The 23371-nt window shown below is 41.3% G+C and overlaps 1 protein-coding gene across 1 annotated transcript in view; it reads left to right on the top strand.

The window, feature by feature from the left end:
• LOC126088525 (odorant receptor Or2-like) overlaps positions 1-10304 on the top strand; it is a 38679-nt gene extending 28375 nt beyond the window's left edge. The window contains exons 3-4 of the mRNA XM_049906687.1: positions 3157-3312; positions 10171-10304. Coding sequence (XP_049762644.1) covers positions 3157-3312; positions 10171-10224 — 210 coding nt within the window. The 3' untranslated portion in view covers positions 10225-10304. The remainder of the gene's footprint in view (positions 1-3156; positions 3313-10170) is intronic.
• The last annotated feature ends 13067 nt before the right edge of the window (positions 10305-23371 follow it).

Genomic DNA, 23371 nt, shown 5'->3' with positions numbered 1-23371 from the left:
CTTTGTACTGATTTAGACAAGTGCCTGATTTCGATTTGTGTCCACAGTACACACTTAATCAATTTACATGATAAATTGCGCACGTTATTTACATAACAAGAAAATCCTATGTAACGTATTTCTCACCCTGAAGAAAATCAGTATTTACTTCAGGAAAAATAAAAGAAAAATATCCACTGAGGATGCCACAATTGCGCTGAAACGTGTTTGGGCATTAAAGCAAAGTAACAACTATGTATTGGCAAATAGGGGGCCCATCTTCAGTCCGTTATTGCAATACACTAAGAGTGGTTGAGCAGGATGTCTTGGACACATGGATCCTTGGGTGATAAGCCATTGGCCCTTTCCTTATGATTTTGACATATAATCATTCATTACATGTCACAGAGAATACTTGCGCACATTGGTACTTGAACAATAGATCCCAAGAGTTAATTTGACCAAATCTTTAAAACAAATATAGCAGCTACTGTTATAAATCTGGATTTAATAAACTACTAAAGTTCTTCAGGACTATTTGAGCAGGTGATATCAACAAAATTTTCAATTCAGACAAAACAAAACACCTTTGAAATCTATATCAGCAATAAATATTTAAAGGCCAAAGAACTAATGACTTATAAAACTTAACACTAATGATTTTAGACTTTTGAATGAATTAATTAAAACGTAACCACACCATTGACAATTACAGAGAAAAAATTTGAACAACTAACTTGACTAGAAATGTTTTACAAACGTTTAATTTCGATAACTGACGAACTGACTCGATTTAAAAACTACTGCTACTTTACCCAGGTCTCTACCCACATTGCAGAGTCGTAACATCCATGGACTGGTCAGGCCTAAACACCTTCACTCAAACACAGGATTTACAGTTATCACTTTATATTAACAAATGCTAATGAAAACGGAAGGAGGCCCTCATCACGGCAGTGGCGTGCCAGAATGAAACCGTTCTTTGTGTTTGGCGTATGATCTGTACATTGATTCAATGGTGTCAGTTTGGAAGAGAGTAAGGAGCAGTTGAATACTGAGATAAAAGACGGCCACAATGACTGGCCGAACAATCGTGAAACTGTAAAATCACTCATTACATCGCTTCACTTTAAATGAGAGCTGTGTTCCTGCTCGTACTATGCTTAGGCAGATACACTCCTGGAAATGGAAAAAATAACACATTGACACCGGTGTGTCAGGCCCACCATACTTGCTCCGGACACTGCGAGAGGGCTGTACAAGCAATGATCACACGCACGGCACAGCGGACACACCAGGAACCGCGGTGTTGGCCGTCGAATGGCGCTAGCTGCGCAGCATTTGTGCACCGCCGCCGTCAGTGTCAGCCAGTTTGCCGTGGTATACGGAGCTCCATCGCAGTCTTTAACACTGGTAGCATGCCGGGACAGCGTGGACGTGAACCGTATGTGCAGTTGACGGACTTTGAGCGAGGGCGTATAGTGGGCATGCGGGAGGCCGGGTGGACGTACCGCCGAATTGCTCAATACGTGGGGCGTGAGGTCTCCACAGTACATCGATGTTGTCGCCAGTGGTCGGCGGAAGGTGCACGTGCCCGTCGACCTGGGACCGGACCGCAGCGACGCACGGATGCACGCCAAGACCGTAGGATCCTACGCAGTGCCGTAGGGGACCGCACCGCCACTTCCCAGCAAATTAGGGACACTGTTGCTCCTGGGGTATCGGCGAGGACCATTCGCAACCGTCTGCATGAAGCTGGGCTACGGTCCCGCACACCGTTAGGCCGTCTTCCGCTCACGCCCCAACATCGTGCAGCCCGCCTCCAGTGGTGTCGCGACAGGCATGAATGGAGGGACGAATGGAGACGTGTCGTCTTCAGCGATGAGAGTCGCTTCTGCCTTGGTGCCTATGATGGTCGTATGCGTGTTTGGCGCAGTGCCGACATTGTGCATGCTCTGTTGCCTGTGTCTACGTGCCTGTGGTTCTGTCAGTGTGATCATGTGATGTATCTGACCCCAGGAATGTGTCAATAAAGTTTCCCCTTCCTAGGACAATGAATTCACCTGCACGGCGCCAAACACGCATACGACCATCATTGGCACCAAGGCAGAAGCGACTCTCATCGCTGAAGACGACACGTCTCCATTCGTCGCTCCATTCACGCCTGTCGCGACACCACTGGAGGCGGGCTGCACGATGTTGGGGCGTGAGCGGAAGACGGCCTAACGGTGTGCGGGACCGTAGCCCAGCTGCATGTAGACGGTTGCGAATGGTCCTCGCCGATACCCCAGGAGCAACACTGTGAAGTGGCGGTGTGGTCCCCTACGGCACTGCGTAGGATCCTACGGTCTTGGCGTGCATCCGTGCGTCGCTGCGGTCCGGTCCCAGGTCGACGGGCACGTGCACCTTCCGCCGACCACTGGCGACAACATCGATGTACTGTGGAGACCTCACGCCCCACGTGTTGAGCAATTCGGCGGTACGTCCACCCGGCCTCTCGCATGCCCACTATACGCCCTCGCTCAAAGTCCGTCAACTGCACATACGGTTCACGTCCACGCTGTCGCGGCATGCTACCAGTGTTAAAGACTGCGATGGAGCTCCGTATGCCACGGCAAACTGGTTGACACTGACGGCGGCGGTGCACAAATGCTGCGCAGCTAGCGCCATTCGACGGCCAACACCGCGGTTCCTGGTGTGTCCGCTGTGCCGTGCGTGTGATCATTTCTTGTACAGCCCTCTCGCAGTGTCCGGTGCAAGTATGGTGGGTCTGACACACCGGTGTCAATGTGTTCTTTTTTCCATTTCCAGGAGTGTATAACAATATTTTACTGCCATGTAGCTTGATAGTGACCTCGAGTGCGGTCGGAGGCGCCTTGCCACACTGCGCGCTTCTGCCCCGTCGGACGTTCGAGTCCTCCGTCGGGCATCCGTGTGTGTGTTATCCTTAGCGTAAGTTAACTTAAGTTAGATTATGTTGTGTGTAAGCCTAGGGATCGATGACCTCAGCAGTTTAGTCCCTTATTTCCAAATTTCCAAATGACCTAGAGTGAGAGGGGGGACATACCACTTATTGGATGACAGAGGTGATGCCGCTTTTGCTGTTTACCTGTATGTATGAATGTGCTTTTGCTGTGTCTTCTCCACCACGACTTCTTCTGCCCGGCCCGCGTGCAGAGTGAGCGCGTGGGAGAGGCCGCCTACTGCAGCGACTGGCCGGACGGCTCCGCCCGCTACAAGAGCGCCCTGCGACTGATGATGCGGCGGTCTCAGCGACCAATCACCATCACGGCTGGGAAGATCTATGCAATCGACAGGAACACATTCGTATCGGTAAGTGCTCCTTCCTCTTCCTTAAATTCATTAGAGTACACTTACAATGAAACATCAAACATAGTTTACAATAATGACATTAAAACATAGCTAAAGAGTGATTTCAATATTAAAAGTATAGATCTACTGCAGTAAATATCCGTACATCAAAATTCGATAACAGCTACTTTCCTCTCTCACTACTTAAATCATACCTTCTCTCTCTCTCTCTCTCTCTCTCTCCCCCTCTAGGTATTTGTAAAGTTTTAAACTAATATTGCAACAGTGGTTAACAACAGACTGCTCATGGCTGTTCTTTATACTTGCACAGTTCAAACTATCTGACAAAAAAGGAGTTGAAGCTCCCAGATGACGTGGTTCAAATGGCTCTGAACTCTAAGGGACTTAACAGCTGAGGTCATCACTCCCCTAGAACTTAGAACTGCTTAAACCTAACTAACCTAAGGACATCACACACATCCACGCCCGAGGCAGGATTAGAACCTGCGACCATAGCGGTCACGCGATTCCAGACTGTAGCGCCTAGAACCGCCAGCCGGCGATGACATGGTGTTATCGAGAATTTGCACAGGTATTTACCATTGGTGGGCATGTGGATGATAAGAGCTGCAGATCTCGGCATCAAGTAGAATACCCAATAGGTTATATTAGTACAGTTTGTCCGTTGTGTTGTGACGAGGCTTGTTAGGGAATACAAACGGCGTGAACAGCGTCAGATGTTGTGACCGGGCCTGCCGGGGTGGCCGAGCGTTTCTAGGCGCTACAGTCTGGAACCGCGTCACCGCTACGGTCGCAGGTTAGAATCCTGCCTCGGGCATGGATGTGTGTGATGTCCTTAGGTTAGTTAGGTTTACGTAGTTCTAAGTTCTAGGGGACTGATGACCTCAGAACTTAAATCCTTTAGTGCTCAGAGCCATTTGAACCATTTTTTTGTTGTTGTTGTCACTGTCAACGACGCGGAGATTCCGCTTACACTTGCGAGACAATGTTGTCAGCAGCTGACAGCTTGAAATTTCTTCATTGCGGATGTGTGTTTGGCAGCCTGGTCGAAACGGGCAGTTTCCTGGTTTGTGGGGTATTAGGATGTGAAAGTGTCCTTATCTAGTACTTCATGGTAACGTGACAGCAGGCGTATTAACTGCAAAGGCTCCAGTCCCCCACATCTGACCACCACAAGTAAGGACAGCCGTATTGTGTACGAAAGACATAGTAACCCCTTCACATCTTCACCTGAATTGAGAGAGTAGGTAATGGATTCCCTGCAACATTCTGTTCCATACAACACCTTCGCCAGCGACTAGCGGCAGCCAGACTAGGGAATTGCCCTTATACGCACAGACTGCCGTCGACACAACACAAGTGCCTGCGTTTGGAGTCGTGTCGTCACAGAGAAACATGGACTGCTCATGAATGGCTGTCGCACATTGTTCAGCGATGATTCGCGCTTCTTCATTACCCTAAATGTCCTTCGTCAGTAAGTATGTTGGTGACCTCGGGAGAGAATGTTAGTGTTTAACTTCCCATCGGCAACGAGGTCATTAGAGACGGAATACGAGTTCGGATAGGGTCAAGGATGGGGAAGGAAGTCGAGTAAGGATGTCGGCCCTGCCCTTTCGAAGGAACCATCCCTCCGTTGGCATTAAGCGGTTTAGGGACATCACGTAAATCCTAAATCTGGATGTCAGAACGCGGGTTTGAACCATCGTCCTCCCGAATGCAAGTCCTGTGTGCTAACCACTGGGCTACCACTCTCGATTCTTGGGAGAGTTGGTATACTTTCACTATTTTGGAGAAGTATAACTATGAGATCAGGTCGCCGCTGACAGTGATATAGAGTACTGTCACCCCGTCAAGTAAATTCTACATCCTCACTTGTTACTTTTCGTGTGACAGTATAGTAGTGTCATTTACCAACAGTTCAGCGCTCGTCCACTCACTGTGCACTGTCTGCGTCATGTTTATGTTTTATCGTGCCCAGCAGGATCCCTCAGTTTGTGTCTGATAGGACCTCTGTTCCAATATCAAGGGTGTCAATGGCCCGTAAAAACAGTTCTTAACGAGCTTGGATAATGGGAGAGTATAACACCTTACCAAAAAATTTACCAACGCAATCAGTGCATACATTCAGATCAGAGGGCTTGCGAAGTACCGTTGATAAGTGGGCTCAAACTAACAAATTCTTGGTAAATTTGACTCAGTATTGTGTTGATTAAAATAACGTCAATTCCCTCCAAGTTTGTAAAATTAAATTAAGGTTCCGTCTGTATACTGCAGTTCTTTTTGTCAAACACTTCTTTATTCTATGTGTTAAAATGAGACTGGTTTCCAGAAGGATTATATGCAGAAGTAGTTATAACCCAGGGTTGTGCCATTGTTTTTGCGCTGCCCCTACCTAACTATATATCAAAAGAAGTTTTGCATCACCTCTGTTCCGAATTTGGAATAGAGATCAACACAAACATCAATTCGGACATTTTAATTGTTCATGGAAACCATCCATTGCATGTTGTACCATCATATAGCGAGACCTTCAGTGGTGGTAGTCCAGACTGCTGTACACACCGATACCTCTAACACCCAGTAGCACGTCCTCTTGCATTGATAGATGATTATATTCGTCAAGGCACAGTATCCACAAATTCATCAAGGCACTGTTGGTCCTCAAAAGCGATTCGGCTTAGATCCATCAGAGTGGTTGGTGGGTCACGTCACCCATAAACAGCCCTTTCTCAATGTGTCCCAGGCATGTCTGGAGAACATGCTGGCCACTCTAGTCGCGCTATGTCATTATCCTGAAGGAAGTCACTCACAAGATGTGCACAATGAGGGCGCGAATTGTCATCCATGAAGACGAATGCCTCGCCAATATTCGGCCGATATGACTGCACTAACGGTCAGAGGATGGCATTCATGTATCGTTATAGCCATTACGGCTCCTTCCATTACCATCAGCGGCGTACGTCGGCCCACCCGAAACAGCAGGGAAACTCCACCTTGTGCACTCGCTGGACAGTGTGTCTATGGCGTTCAGCCTGACCGGGTTGCCAGCAAACAGGTCTCCGACGATTGTCTGGTTGAAGACATATGCGACCCTCATCGGTGAAGAGAAGGTGAAGCCAATCCTGAGCAGTTGTTGGGCCCATGTGTACCGCGGTGCATGGTGTCGTGGTTGCAAAGATGAACCTCGACATGGACGTCGGGAGTGAAGCTGCCTACTGCCCATAGTCCACTGCAGTAGTAGCCCTTGGGCATGTCATCGACAGTTCCTGTCTCTCTGTATCAGCGCTTTGGTTCACTCCGAGACTCCTGGTCTCTCCCTTGTTGAGAGAGATCGAACCACGGTACTGATCTTCTAGGCATGGTTGAACTACAGACAACACGAGCCGTGTACGTCCTTCCTGGTGGAATGACTGGAACTGATCGGCTGTCGGACCCCCTTGGTCTAATACTCGCAACTCATGCATGGTTGTCTGCTTCTTCGGGCGGATTTGGTGACATCTCTTTTTGGTATATATCGCAACCCCTAGGAGTTGGGCGGCATAAGCGAAAATTTCTACATCTGAAAGATGAGCTCGATTAAAATTTCGCACTAGGTGCATAAGAGTGGTGGTGGTAGTGCCACTATGAAGTTATAAATCAGGTATGCTTTAAATTCGCTCTGTAATGGTCGTGGGCGTTAGTTTATTTTGAGACTGGACATGGTGAGTTGTCTTTAGTGAAGAATTTCCGTTCTCAATGCATCACTGAGTTTGAACAAGATCCTGCAATAGGACTTTGAGAAGCTAAATGTTCCTTATGCGACATTCCAGAAAGACTAGGGGAAATGTAACAACTGAACACAACTGCTGGCAGGGGTGTCACGAGAGTATACGGTCGTGATGAGATCGCTCTCTGGGTGGCTACGTTGCGGAGGAAAGACTTCCGTTTTCGGCGTATGGTTCTGTCTCAATGTACTGTATCTCATAAAGCATTTTGAGCATCACATGTAACCACAGTGAGCCAATAAATGGTTACAGATCGTTTTCGATTATGCTGAGCCACAATCATGCCATACTGTTTAAAAGGGTAGACCGCCATTTGTCTTTTATACTTTTATACAGTTCTTAAGTACAGGGCAAAGGCTGTTAGAAATTATTGTGCCATAATTGTTAAGGCAGTCAAAATTCTGATACTACAAAAGATAAATACAGTAATACACACTCAAAAGGTGGTTTACTCATTTAAACAGTGTTGAAAATCGCTTACTTCAAGGACAGCTCCAAGGCTGATGCCCTCTAGCGTGGAAACGACCACCATTTGCAACTTCAAGGGTGTCAAGCAAGAGCTCAATTGGAGGGCAGAATGGAGGGCTGTTGTGTTTTTCGATCAAAACTGGTTCTGTCCCGGTGGCAGTGATGACGGTGTGTTGGTTAGAAGGAGGCCAGCTGATGACTTGCAGCCAAGCTGTCTTCATGCTAGAAATGCTGATCCAACATCAGGATCTGTAGTGTGGGTTGCGATTTCGTTCGACCGCAGGAGCGCTCTAGGGGCTATCCCACTCACCATGTCTGCAAAACTGTATGCCAGTCTGGTTATTCCAGCTGTTGTGTTCCCATTCATGAACAGCATTCCAGGAGGTGTTTTCTATTAGGATAACGCTCGCCCACATACTGCTGTTGTAACCCAACACGCTCAAGGGAGTGTCGACATATTGCCTTGTCCTACTCGGTCACCATATCTGTCTCCGATCAGGCACATGTGGGACTCATCGTACGACAACTGCAGCGTCATCAAGCTTTAATCATTCCTGTATTGACCAACGAACGCAACAGGCGTGGAATTTTACCCGAAAAACTGACATCTGGCACCTGTGAAACACCGTCATGAACGTTTGTTGTACTCTTCCAGTCAAGTTTCAGGCGGTTACACCGGCTATTAATGTACCTGCATTTCACATTTGTAATGGCGCTTACATTAACCTGCTGCATTGTTAATCACTTAACTTTGTTACCTAGACAATTGTATTCCCGAAATTGCATTACTCTAGATTAATTGTTTTTGGTGTTGCAATTTTTCTTGCTTCAGTTTACGTACATGGTGCAACACTAGGTTACGCGTTCTTCTGGCTGTGGTTTTGCCATCGGCATTAACGACTATAAATGGCAGTCGTTATCAGGAAAACCTACGTTTCTAGCATTTGTAGACTTAGAGAAAGCTTTTGACAATGTTGACTGGAATACTCTCTTTCAGATTCTGAAGGTGGCAGGGGTAAAATACAGGGAACGAAAGGCTATTTACAATTTGTACAGAAACCTAATGGCAGTTATAAGAGTTGATGGACATGAAAGGGAAGCAGTGGTTGGAAAAGGAGTGAGACAGGGTTTTAGCGTCTCCCCGATGTTATTCAATCTTTATATTGTGCAAGCAGTGAAGGAAACAAAAGAAAAATTCGGAATAGGTATTAAAATCCATGGACAACAAACAAAAACTTTGAGGTTCGCCGATGACATTGTAATTCTGTCAGAGACAGCAATGGACTTGGAAGAGCAGTTGAACGGAATGGATAGCGTCTTGAATGGAGGATATAAGATGTACATCAGCAATAGCAAAACGAGGATAATGGAATGTAGTCGAATTAAGTCGGGAGATGCTGAGGTTATTAGATTCGGAAATGAGATGCTTAAAGTAGTAAATGAGTTTTTCTATTTGGGGTGCAACATAACTGATGATGGTCAAAGTAGAGAGGATATAAAATGTAGACTGGCAATGGCAAGGAAAGCGTTTCTGAAGAAGAGAAATTTGTTAACATCGAGTATAGATTTAAGTGTCACGAAGTCATTTCTGAAAGTATTTGTATGGAGTGTAGCCATGTATGGAAGTGAAACATGGACGATAAATAGTTTGGACAAGAAGAGAATAGAAGCTTTCGAAGTGTGGTGCTACAGAAGAATGCTGAAGATTAGATGGGTAGATCACATAACTAATGAGGAGGTACTGAATAGGATTGGGGAGAAGAGATGTTTGTGGCACAACTTGACCAGAAGAAGGGATCGAATGGTAGGACATGTTCTGAGGCATCAAGGGACCACCAATTTAGCATTGGAAGGCAGCGTTGAGGGTAAAAATCGTGGAGGGAGACGAAGAGATGAATACACCAAGCAGATTCAGAAGGATGTAGGTTGCAGTAGGTCCTGGGAGATGAAGAAGCTTGCTCAGGATAGAGTAGCATGGAGAGCTGCATGAAACCAGTCTCAGGGCTGAAGACCACAAAAACAACAACTACAACATGGCAATCAATCTCTAAAAGGTCCTCTTATGAAGAGGATCATAATGGATATATATGATGTTTGTAGTTCTTTTATTTGATTTTGTACCAGCTTTTGTTGATGTATAGATTCTTAAATGTTTTCTTGTTCTTATAGCTATGCTCTAGTAAGAGTGCACAATACTGTAGTCGGTAATTGTATGTTTTCGCATGTTTTTATTGCGTATGAAAGTTTTTCAGATGATTTAGTTGCTGTGAGAGGACAGTTTAATGCCCTGCAAAAATTCTAGAATTGGATCGTCTTACCTCGCAGTGTGCTCGGTGACAAAGGATAGTGGCTTCGCCCATACGTTTAAAAATTGCCGTTGTGCCTGTGGAGCACGTGACTCCATTTCTTAAGCAATTGCGCTAAATATGACGACAATAAATACCTGTTAATCTTGCTGGTTTCAGTTAGGAAGTAGCATAGACCTCGAATCAAATAAAACAAATACGGATTTTTTGGGTGAATAGGTTTTTAGTGACCGTTTCCACTCCCGGCTTATCGCTCTATATCTCTCCACATATAATTAAATTAAGCTTCACTGCTCAAATTTCATCTTTCTTTTTTTCAGATCGTGAATGCTTCTTATTCATATTATGCTGTACTGCGACAAATCAACAACTAAAGTGCTGAGAAAGTACCATCAGCTCCCCGTCAAATTCCGAGTTCCTTCTCAACTGAAGAGGCGATTCATTAATGTCACCGTTTTACGTACTGTTTCACCAATGTATTTCAATTTCATATATGATTGTTTTTGTTGTAGTTTCTACGTACTGTGGAAAAATATATTTGTAGGATAGAATAATGTATCATAGAGTAATGTTACCTTCTCTAAAATAAAATGCAAGGCAGTTACTGCATAGCATTTTACTTATGAAACATTTCTTGGAAGATATCACTGTAGAATATTCAAGGATCGTCTAAAAATAAATTTTTTTTGCCTTTCAAGTTTATCTTAGTTGAGCCACGCAGACACACACACACACACACACACACACACACACACACACACACACACACAGTCATACGAGGTGCGACAATGAAGTAATGAGACTGATGTGAAAAAAAAATGCTTGCCGTTTTAGTCAAGTTTAGTGTTGTCTCCTTCAGAGTAGTTCCCTTCTGGTTCAGACGGCCCTGAGCACTATGCGACTTAACTTCTGAGGTCATCAGTCACCTAGAACTTAGAACTAATTAAACATAACTAACCTAAGGACATCACACACATCCATGCCCGAGGCAGGATTCGAACCTGCGACCGTAGCGGTCGCTCGGTTCCAGACTGCAGTGCCTACAACCGCACGGCTACTCGGTCGGCTAGTTCCCTTCTGATTGCACACATTTTTCCAGCCCTTGTGCCATTGATGGTAACATTTCTGGAACTAATCTTCCGTAATATCCTCCAAGAACCTAGTCACACCTATTTAGACATGTTGTGTTGTTAGAAAATGGTGTCCCTTGACCGCCGTTTTGACTCTTGTAAATAGAAAAAAGTCCAACTGAGCGATATGTGGCGAATAAAGTGGCTGTGGTAGTACTGAAATTTGATTTGAGGTTACAAATTGCTGTACTAACAGAACAGTATGGGATGGCGCATTATCGTGATGTAGAATCCAATTATCAGCAGTGTTGGCACGGACACGAGTAACTCTTTTACGAAGTCTTTCTAAAATTTCTTTGTAGTAATATTGGTTAACTGCTTGTCCAGGGTTCAAGCACCCTGGCCAAGTTGACATCCGTCCGTGAGGTTGATGGTCGTTCACTTCGGTCTTCATCTTCAACATTCGTTCTGCCTTCACTAAACATTTTATGCAAACGAAAAACTTGAGCTCTTAACATAACGTCGTCTCCAAAATCCTTCTGAAGCTTACCGTAAGTGATCGTCACGTTTTCACCCAATTTAACGCAAAAAGAAGTGGCATACCGTTGCGCAACATTATGCGGTACCATTTCCGTGACGAGAGACAAAAACACCTGTTAACTTATTACAGCACTACTCACGACTGAGCGATTGCATCGATGTGCGGCTTGGACTAGAAGCAGCTTAAAGACCAAGGTCAAAGGTATTGTACCTACGAAAGCCGGCAGGGTTGCCACATCTTGCAAAGAAAATCAGTCTCATTACTTTACTGTCGCACCTAGTATATATTGGAAGTATTACCCAACTTAGGTTTACTTCTGTATTTCTATCACCTGAACGGGACCGTTTAGCAATCCAGAATAGGTAATGATAATGGTATCTACAATCACTATTAAGGAAATTTATACTGAACAATATTATGTCACTATCTTATGTACGATAATAAGCGAAACATGCCACGTCAACTTGGCACACACGATCTTTCTTAAGTCGTCCAGCAAGGTTTTCAAAACGATATTATAAGCATTAAAATTCGAATGCTGTAGTTCTGAAAATGAAACGCTCGTAAATTGCCTACCGAGTAAGATTTTTCTACATTTTATGAAACAAAAACTCTTTTGTAGTGAACGTTATTCTTAATTAGCAGTTCTTTCACTAAGTAATGGAACGTATACTTGAAAAAGTTAGAAGTAATATAAATGTAAAGTCTGCGACAGCACACAGAGTTCATCTTTACCTGTTTTGCCATCTAAACATCAAGTGACTAGGTGGATGATGCACTGTGTGAAGTGATGACATTTAATTTTAGCACATTTCCCAACCTTCTTGCGTATTATACCATTGAACGTAAATAAATATTGTCGTTGTTGTCAGTACTGTATAATCGCCTTGAGCGCTGTCTAATCAACTAAAATCATTTAAGCAGTAATAAGAGGCATGAGTATATTTAACAACGCGGATGTTTCATTATTGTTGTTTAGAATGCCACACAGAAATGTGAGGAACGTAATTCGTAGCTACACATTTCGGGAGTCAAGCTTCAGCCATCTAACTGTCTGCGTTACACCCTACATTCGCAGACTCTTTAAAAGCCCAAAGCACTCATAAAACAAACACACGATAAAATTATTTGGATATAAGGCCAACATCTTACTTTAAGATCCCCCTTAGTTCTATGTTTCGCTTCTTATATCACCACCAATCCACGGAAATGTTTCTTTCCTGTAGTGGTAACAACGGCTTAGAGCCTCAATAACTACTTCTCCTTGCACTCGCTAGTTCTTGAAACAAGTGGACGGCTCCATTTGACTGCACTGGGTCGTTAGCCGTATTCCAGACAAATACCAATACTATGTACGCAAACTGCTCATATATAACGTATCATCGGTAATCTCATAAAAGGTCCTTAAACCCGTGGAAGAAACCGTTACCGCTCTCTCCCTTTCTACATTAGGCACATTATCGAATTTATCTCAGTGAATTGATCTTTCGAGTTCTTCAAGAACTCCTAGATTTCTTAATTTCTCCGCTACGTGCATCACCTCTAAGTCCTCTCGAATGCCCATTAGCGGGTGACCTATGACACAGATATGTTTGGCTGCCACCGATACATGTGACTGCACATTTTAAAAGCGTTTATTTTTTGTTTATATATAGCTGAAAATTTTCTACCCGTCTGTTTAAGATTTTCGCATCGCATGGTGCACATTGCATTTTGTATCCACTTGTACCACGTTACTTATCCTGCGTCCAGCACCATATCTTAAAATGTTTCTAAGTTTTTCGTTTTGAGTACAGTACAGACTCAAAATATTCACCAGTTTCTCTTCATTTCTCAAACTGTCTAAAACTAAACATCTTTTATATCATTAGTTATTTCCCTTTTCTCCCTGTGGATAAGACGATTCACAATGCTTACTTCATATCGGTTGCTATTTCCTGTTTATTAACTTTTCATTCATTTAATCTGAAGTTGATCACATTAATACACTTACGGTTTTCACAAAACTTCTGTACGCTGTTTCTTTATAGATTTTACGATGTCAGTATTGGTTAGGGATATCGACATCTGTAACTGTTCACTTCCTGTTGACCTTAAAATCATTTGTCTTACCTCATTACATCACTACTCTACAGTATATCTAATTTTGTCATGGAATCCATTAAATTTTCTAGGGATTTTATCAATGTCATCATCAGTTGCCTTTAATAGCAACAACATGTCTTCAGAATAGCTTTCATAACATATTACTTTTCCATTAAAATAGCGAAAGATTTTAAAGCATTCCCTTCTAAATGGTGATAAAAATATCTGTCATTGGACACTAAATTCTTGATCCCGTATACAGCCCATTTCTCTTGATGTAAAATTTATTCTTAAATGAGAGATAAAATCAGGGACTCGTTGCAGTAACTCTATAAAGTCAGTCGTTTCCTGTCTCCAGATTTTATACTTGAGTAAATTATCTTTAATAAATTCGATTGCCTTTACTACCAGAACGTTTTAGAATACAGGGAGACTCGTGGGAAGGATTCAGTGATCGGTTAGTCTTTAATGTTGTTCGTAAGAGCCAAAGTGCTACGCTATCCCGTCGTTGCTCTAAACACACAATTGTCTCTGAGGAACAATGTTGACAATCTTGTCAACTAATAAGCAGGATCATCTCTTACTTTAACAGCTGATGTGAGAGGGTGATTTTCTTTATGAACTTTTAACTATGATCTTAATTCAAGTACCTATGATCACATGTTGCCTTTTCTGATGTCAGGGACAAAAAACGGAAGAACGTGTGCTTTATGGCCTTGTTAAGTTATTTTCATCAGTTAAGATTTTAGGTATTTCAGTAATGCTATTTTCATTAATAAATTCTGGCGTTCCCTTGATATCTTCTTCTTCCCTAACTATCATTTACCTGTCTTAGTGGTAATGACTTTAACATCTATTAATTGCTTATCAATGGATTGCATTGTGATTTTATCCTAACTACTTTCGTGATATTCCCTACCATTTTAATATTTACTTTATTCTTTTTCCATGACGCTGCACAGCTTGGGCCCTAAATGTTCTACTTCACTACTATTAAGTTACACTAATTCAGTGGCTGTGTTACCATGTACGCCTCCTTCGCATGTTTCTTATCAAACAATGGTTGAATATACAGTTTCTGACGTTAATTTAAAAGTATATTTTATTTTTCCTTAAACACAGTCTCTGGTCTATATACTGCAATCAGGTAAAAACGAAAGCTAGGTGTCTGTTATATCATCCTTGCTTTGCAGAGGGATTTTGCCCACTTTTTGCAACCTCTTATCTAACTTCATTTCCTACTTAATGAACCTCCTCGGCAATACATAATCAAACGCACTTTCCAGTTTCTCCCCAATGCATTCCAGTACCTTAAATCTAATGTCAAGTAGTACAACATTTAATTGTCTTCTAATCATGTCCTCCATCTCTAAATTTAATTTATTTTCAACACACACCCACTTTTTCGTTAGCTTTGAAATTTCATTGGGTATATAAAATAAGCATGATGTAACGCGAAATACGTAGAATAGATGTTGATAAAATATTCGACAAGATGAAAAGAACACGCAGATGCTAGTTTACAGGATAGTTATAGTAAATCGATGGTTGCAAAGCATATCTGTGAGACACATTAGCCACCAACAGGCATTGAAAAGTGAATGGAGGGGATGCACGTAGCAGGAAAAGGACGATAGAGGTGTGCACGTGGCAAGGAAATTAAAATATCTCTGCCTTCTAGATGAACTGGAAATAGCAATCCAGCAAGATAGTTCCGAAAATGTGCTCGATATACAATGTGTCCACGAAAATTTGTGATAGTATGGGACTAAGAGGTGAATTCATAGGTAGGCCATCAGACTGGCTAAAATTCTTGTTTTGAAACTGGAAGTAATTCAGTTTGACACAGATTCGTGGAAAATTTGGAACAAATTTTCTTACAGAAAGAGTTATTTACTTGTAAAATTAAGTATCGTTTAAGATTCGTTGATGATGTACAATGTTTATGGAACAGTACCACTAGAAAGTTAGATATATTGCTGCAGAATTTACACTCAAAACATTGGATAATTCAGTTTACAATGAATTAGAGAGGCTCCTCTATAAATATACTGGAACATAATAAGGATTTTAGTAAGAAAACACTTATTTAACATTTACAGAAAAAACATAGCTAGTGATACAGTAATTCCAGCAAGCTCCCAGTATGCCCCAGGCATGAACGTTAATCTTCCCTTTCAACGGTGCTTCGCCTCTTGTATGTTCCATTATACAAGTTAGCCTTCCAAACAGAAGTATAAACCATCAAACAAATGGCTTCGAGCAATGGGTATAGCCCTGCCCTGATTGACACTACTCTATGAAAAAATGAATAAAACTGCACCACTTCTTTACAATGGATAACGGTAATCACTCATCAGTTTCGAAGCTTGGCGCAAAATTCCATATAATGGCAACATTTCAGACAATCTTGCATAAAGGTTAAACTCTCGCAGCGACGAATCTGCATTTCATAATACGAATAATATATCAAAATTTTTATTCAACAATAAAGACAAGTTGTAACCCTAGGTACTGGGTGGTGTATATACAAGTCACTGCAAGCAGTGTGAAAAAATGTGTACTGGTCAGTCAGGCAGAGCTGTGGCGATTATGATATGTGAACACAGGGTAAGATGGTGATAGAGGGAGAAAGATTTTCTGATCATCTTTAGCAGAAAACCATTTATATTATGTAGAACGTAAAGTTTTTCATTCTATCAAGAAAAGCAGAATGAGGACCGTATTGAAAATAATGTAAATCAAGAATCATACGATACACAACGCCAGCGTAGTATTAAATGATCTCACTCACTCTCCATTTTCTCCTTTGTCATATACGTTTCCTTACAGATACTAAAATCAAACTGCAGATTCATCTTATTTCTCATCATCTGTTGAATTCAGTTAATGCTCTAACTGTTGTCTTCAAAACAGCTGCTCTAGTCCGTAAGGTGGATAATATAGCAACAGATGTTCGTAGAAACAACTGAAAGAGTTTTTATTGGATCAGACTGATGGCAGTCAGTCAGTAATGGCAATACCTTACATGAAGTATTAAGAGGACTCAAAAAGAAAGAGAGGAAAACAAAGTTCCATAGTATCCAGTAGAGCCAGCATCTGATATACGTATGTAACAGGTAATACATTATTATTTTGTACTACAACCGCTTGAATCAGATCATCCAGAAGATGACTTCATATACAACAGCATCACTTGAGTCAGTCGAGCTGTGACAGTGCACTTTATTTCCAGCTGCTAGGCATGCTGCAGTAATTGATATGGGTTTAACACCGTGTTAATAACGTACCTTACCAAAGGAAATAACTAAAGTAAATTTATCTCTGTATTTATGGTCACTGGACAAGACACTTAGTAGGTAAAATGTGTGGAACCAATTAAATCTTGGTACTCTCTCACGTAACCATCACAAAACGTCACTGCTCTTATAATAGTATAGCTTTCTATCCTCAGATCAGACCTGATATTGTTTCTATATTCCACAATATATTGCTAATGTGTACATTCGGATTAAGGAAGTTAATCTCTTATAATGAGCTACATTCTTGTCACCCAGCGTGCCCTGTTCAAATCGCCCACTATTGTGAAATGGAACTATTCATACGGGAAGGACGACATAAATATGCTGCCCATGTTTCTCTGTCGAACAGGAATGACAAAGAGTGCCGAAAGGGTGGAGTTTAATGAGTTCCAATACGTTAGGAGCTTTCTCTATATATGTGACACTTTTTTTAACTTTTATGCTGTAAAGTTTTCGAGAATATATCCATGTAGGAACTTAACATAATGGTCTTACAAATAGCTAAAGTAGCCATTGCTGCAGCTAGTCCTAAGTTGAATAAATAGAGTGTCTGCTTATTTAAAACATTAACTTTCTCTAAATATGAGGCTACTTTTGTTATTGGATCTTGCATTTAGAGTAGCACCCTGCCAGATCGTTAACATCTCCATGTCTCAGCTTTCTTGCACACACTCTCACCTCAAGCACTATACACGTATTTCAGTAATATATTAGTAATCATGCAAATAGTTCGTAAGTTTCAGTGCTATAACACTGACACAAAGATTCGTACATGAAGCATAATGGATTTCGATGTCATGTTTTAAATTCCTATAACGGATAATGCAATGTTTTTCTCAAGCGGAAATCTGCTTGCAGTTACTAGGATGGCAATATTTTACTGTACATAATGACAGAATATTACTAAGACAGTACAGAACGAATCAGGAAGACGCTGACAGAAGCATCGGTGTTCCTGGAATTCTCAGACGTCACATCTCGCGACTTTCATCAAGGCCATAACATTCCCTGAATTCTGACTTAATCGCGTCCGCACACGGTCTCTAAGGTCCTGACATTATCTCTCAGGGAATTCTGCATAAAGGTTTCAAACGATGTACTTTCAGCTAATTGTTTTTTACTTCTTTTCAAGGTCACTCAACTATCTCTTTCCCATACATGGAGATAACAGTAAATAAAAAATTATTTTAGGACTTTTGGTAGGTTAGAAAAATAAAGACAATTATTGCAGAATCTCGGCTCAGAAATTTAACCTAACAGTTTAAACTTACGAATTACCTTATACAAAGCCGTTATTCCATCAAATTTAAAGTCTGAAAATATGGTTGTTTTATTATCATTATATGTGCAAGGTAAATACTGTAGTTGTGAATCGAAGCTTAATAGACGAAGTAGATAAAGACGTGGTGCAACAGGGTCTCATTAGCTTGTTAAATAATGAAACCTACGTATAACAGAATAAATAATAGGTAGACTGCAAGTCACGTCGAGTTAGAGACAGGTACAATGTAAAGACGCTCGTACGTTAGCTTTCAGCCAAAGCCTCGTCGAGAAGAGGGAACACATGCATTGATTCGCACAAGCAAGCACACCTCACGAATGCATGACCGTCATCTGCACCAGCTCGGACTGGCATGTCTGATCGGAGATGCGAGAGACTGCGGTCATTTGCGTGTAAGGTGTCCTTGCTTGTGTGGATGAATGTGTGTGTGTGTGTGTGTGTGTGTGTGTGTGTGTGTTGACTTTTCTGAAGAAGGTTTTAGTCAGAAGCTAATATGCGTCATTTCATTGAGCCTCTCTGTAATTCAAAGTGAATAGTAATCTACCATTTCCTTATACCGTGTATATTCCAAACTGGTCTGTCCAATGTTTTGAAATCTATAGACAGGTATCACACTAAGTTCGTTTTTCTTAGCACCTACAAAATGACATTGCTTGACGGTACTGTACTGTAAAATGAATACGTTTTTCCTGCTGCTTTAATATAACACTTGCATAGTGGCATTGGCGCTGGTTTACACACGACAAAATCCAATTCTAGTGGAGAGAATGTTCGTCCTGACAAGGAGTGGCTATCAAACGTATCTGTTCAATACTATTGACAATCAACAACTCACTGTAGGGACAGCAAAGAAGAAGGCTGCCTAAGAGGAATACTCTGTCGAACAAATACAGTAACTAAGGTGACCGTTTAGACATATCCACAGTACCTGAACATTTAATGTAAAGGCGTTACACAATCTCAATATTTATGGTTCACGGAGAATCTCCACTAGTTTTTTGCAAATACAAAATGCATTAATTATGCTATTAATATTGAATACCATACTTGAATAATTCACAGACACAATTCGGCTAGAGGACTAACATTTCTTGTGAATCCACACATACCGCAATGTCGAAGTATCTTACATTAATATCTACACACCCTCCCAGCAGATTACCTCGCCTGTGTTAAGAATTAGGGCAAAATCGGGCAAAAGTAAATGTCTCCGTTTGCCATATACTCCAGTTTTTCGTTTCTTGACTTCAGTGTCCTCCAATTACAGTTCATTGTTTCCGTGTACGTAACACATTAATCGAGTTAGGGGGCACGCAAAGGACTAGGTGTACAACAACATCGAGTCTTTCACATTTACACGCAATGCAACCGTGCTTTTTAAGCAGATCCATATATGAATGGCATGTTATAAAATAAATTTGTTTTTCGTATATCCCTTATTGCAGTAAACAATCTGGATTCCGACGTTTTCGGCCATTACTAAAACGTACGGCAAAAGCACAAACTTCCAAGCGGATTTCTTTGCTTATGTCAAGAATAAGATCCAAATCTAGTATGAAAAATGCAAAGAACAGATGTATGTCTCTTGGGACCTCTCTGCCTTCCTCGCAAACATATATATATATATATATATATATATATATATATAGAGTCGCCCAGTACCCCCAGCCGATGGCTACTTGTGGTTACCATGGCTGTCAATAGACCCACTTGCCTGGTGCATTCTTTGCTAGTTTGAGCTTACTACCAGTAGACAGGCTATAGAATACGTATTAAACACCATACACACTTAGCAACTTTTAGTACACACAGAGAGGAATATGACAGAAGGTTGCCGTGGAGCACCTCTGCTTCCACTGTCGTATTTCCATGTAGAACTTCGAGTTAAGATTCTTTTTGCAAACTACCGGCGGTTAAAAGCTGTTATTCCATCAGTTTTAAACTCTGCAAACAGTTTTTATGTTGACAGGCATACAACATCCAAGCAGGTCTAGCTAGGAGTGGAGCTTTGCTCTATGTAGTCATAATAATATTCTGTTCCATTATTACCTGATAATTTAAATCTACATTAAAATCTTGTAAATCTCTCTCCAGGCACTAATTTGACAAGTACAAGGAATTCCAATTCATACTTAATTTTTATACTGTAAAATAAGACTTTTCTGGCTTTAACAGGTAAGTCTTTTCCTTGCTGCAAATCGTCTAGCCGTATCTTTTGAGGAGCACAACGTCACCTCTTGTTTACAGCATAACACAAGCGCTATATACTGCATTTCTTCCTGAGTGTACACTACAAGCTATGCTGGACATTGTGTGAAATTTCCCTAGAGAACTTCAAGTTTACATCTTTGGTGCAAATGATTTACCATTAAAAGATCTCTTTCCATTCGTTTTCAGCTCTGCAAACGCTTATTCTGTTGCTAGGTGTACAACGTCCAGTCTACTGTATTTACTTATTATCTAACCATACGCTTTTAGCAGATCCAGTTGGGAGTGAAGGTTTATAAAGAATTTTCCTGTGTCTTCTTTGGTAGTAACGTACTCCAATCCGTCAGTTTCGAACAGGACTCCAACAAATTGCCAGTTGATGTTGGAAGTAAAGGTTTATAAAGAATTTTCGTGTGTCTTCTTTGGTAGTAACGTACTCCAATCCATCATTTTCGAACAGGACTCCAACAAATTACCAGTTGCTGTAGCTGTCTATAGTAAAAGGTAATATCCAGCATGCCTTCATCGTAGCCAGATTTCTGCTTATGCTTGGTTTAAATACGCATATAACCGTAGCTTGTACACCTGCAATAGCGTCTTCTTCTCGAACTGCAGTCTACATTCTTCCTTTACAGCAGTTGTTCTAGACGTATTCCCGTGTTTTCGTTTTTCGATTTGGATTTCTTATATTTCTGATTTTCTTTCTCGTGTGCACAACACATTAACTGCGTTTAAGGGGATAAGGTCTTTAATGGCGAACACTTATATCGCCTTTGATTGAGTTGATGTTCAGAATTCCACTCAGTTTACAGATAGGTAATTAAAACTTTTTGTAGATAAAAATAGTTCATAAGCTTTCCTTGGTCTTGAGTGTCAAGAAAATTTACTTGTATGCCAGTCAGTTTTCGTATGTTGCTATAAACCTAGCAGACAAGCTTTAGATCCTTGTTAAACACCACACAACAGCTGTCCTGTAAGTTATTCGTTAATTGGTGCCACACAGAAGTAATAAGCATGGCGGGTACTGTAAATACCGTTAGCTGATGTTTCATACACTTTAACCGTCTTGTACAGGGTAAGATACTCGATTCATTCTGTATTTGTATATAGTAACATCCACCTGGTTAATACCATGTTCCTAAGGCAAGGAAGAAATAAAAGATACACGTAGTCATGTGTCTTGACACTTTATAATATCCATAATGTGGTTACCAATAACTTTTTTCACTCCTGGGCTTGTGATTTGACATATTAATTTGTTACATGTGTTTATTCTATAGTTGGGGCTCAAGCACATTGATCAATCCCAACTCTCTTGTCATCATCCACAATTACACTGCTGATTCCCTGACAATCCCCTTTCATGTAGAACGCGTGGTGTGATATTAAGTAGTCACATCATGCATTATTAATTATTCCAGCTAAATCTTGCTGTATGTCCTAATCCAAAGGGTAACAGCCTCCTAAACGAATCTGCTCCAATACTGCAGTCTGCTCTTCCATTGGACCATCCATTTTAATGGTGGCTAGTTCTATTTTAAGTGGTATAGCAATAGGATTTCCATATTTCTCCAAAACGATTTTCAGTGATTCGTTGTAGATTTTTTTCTATCGTTCCTCTTGCCATCACATTGCCATTCCCATGCAGGAGGTACGGAAGCTTTGCCTTGACACTGCGTCTCACACATACTGTCTTCGAGAACTTCCTATGTAGAAAATACTTAAATAACATTACAGACCGTTCTATTTCTCATCACTCCAGACAGTCGATTTGATCGCGTATTTTAAGTATAATAATGTTTTTGGAAAGAAGATCTATAATCGGTGTAAGCACATTTACATTCCTTTTAGAAGCTGCTTACCGTTTGCTGTGTAATTATGTTTCCAGTGTTAATAACAAGATATTCCAGTTTCTCCAGTAATAACCACAAACCAAAGCCTTCATGTATCCTCTTCCCCAGTAAAAGCTGATGGATGTGTAATACTTTGGATTCCTATCCATGTTGGGTCTTTCCACTAACACACAAGACACGGCAGTTTTAGCGGTTAAGCCTCCTTTTACACTATAAAAAACCATTATATTGGGACTCTGGTGAGTTACCATTACACAGTACCTTTTCTTCAAGGCTGTAGGTAACCTGGAAAATTAATCGTGATTCTTCACACCATTCTGTTATATAGCCATAATTTGTTGAAAAATATTCGTTTTTTCTACAGTCATGTGCTTAACCATTATACCTCTTCAATCTTGATGGAAAAAATTGTAGGTACGTTTCTCTAATATATGTTTACAACAAATCTGTTGTTAAAGTGAAAGGGTTTTCACAACTGGGCACATGAGACTTATACGTAAATATAGTAATTAAAGAAATGACAGCGCTCTTGCAGCATCATAAATTTTGACAAAAATTTACGTATGAATGTAAAATATATGTGACATCAAAACTACAGGCTTCCCCATATCACAGCTTCTGTACAGTACAGCGGCGATGGTAAGACTGCAATGCGAGACAATTTATGCCACAGTGAGTGGGGGCATGTAGGCAAAGGAGCGTGGGCATGCTTGGGATGACAAGGTATCATGTACTGGGAATGGGGGCGCTGGAGGGCGAAATGTGGCGGTGGCCATCACAGGGCAACAAAATGATTGTGCCGGAATTCCAGAAGCAATGGTGTTATGGCCCTGATCCATGTGGGAAGATGCAAGGAGGTCAGAATTTTAGGAAAAGTGATACTGACGTCAGCGAACTGCTGGCCCTCTACTGAAGACCATGGTTTAAGACCTACTTCTGAAATTGATCATACACAAAATTTATCTGTTACATTATCACATTTCTATCATTTCTTCCAACAGCCATCAGTTTGTGTCAGGTGTTACAGCAGTTTAAGCAGTACAGAATATTTACCTTAGGTTATTTTACGCCAGAAACGTCAATATTCTTATAACGCTGTATAAGGTACTAATGTTCCATATCGATACTGCTACATTTCACACTCAACTGTGTTGAAGCGCAAAGAAATTTCACATAGTTG

Source organism: Schistocerca cancellata, chromosome 6, assembly GCF_023864275.1.
Source record: "Schistocerca cancellata isolate TAMUIC-IGC-003103 chromosome 6, iqSchCanc2.1, whole genome shotgun sequence".
In the NCBI taxonomy this organism is placed as follows: Eukaryota; Metazoa; Arthropoda; class Insecta; order Orthoptera; family Acrididae; genus Schistocerca; species Schistocerca cancellata.
The sequence above is the reverse complement of the archived record's forward strand: the minus strand, read 5'-3'. Positions and strand labels throughout refer to the sequence as shown.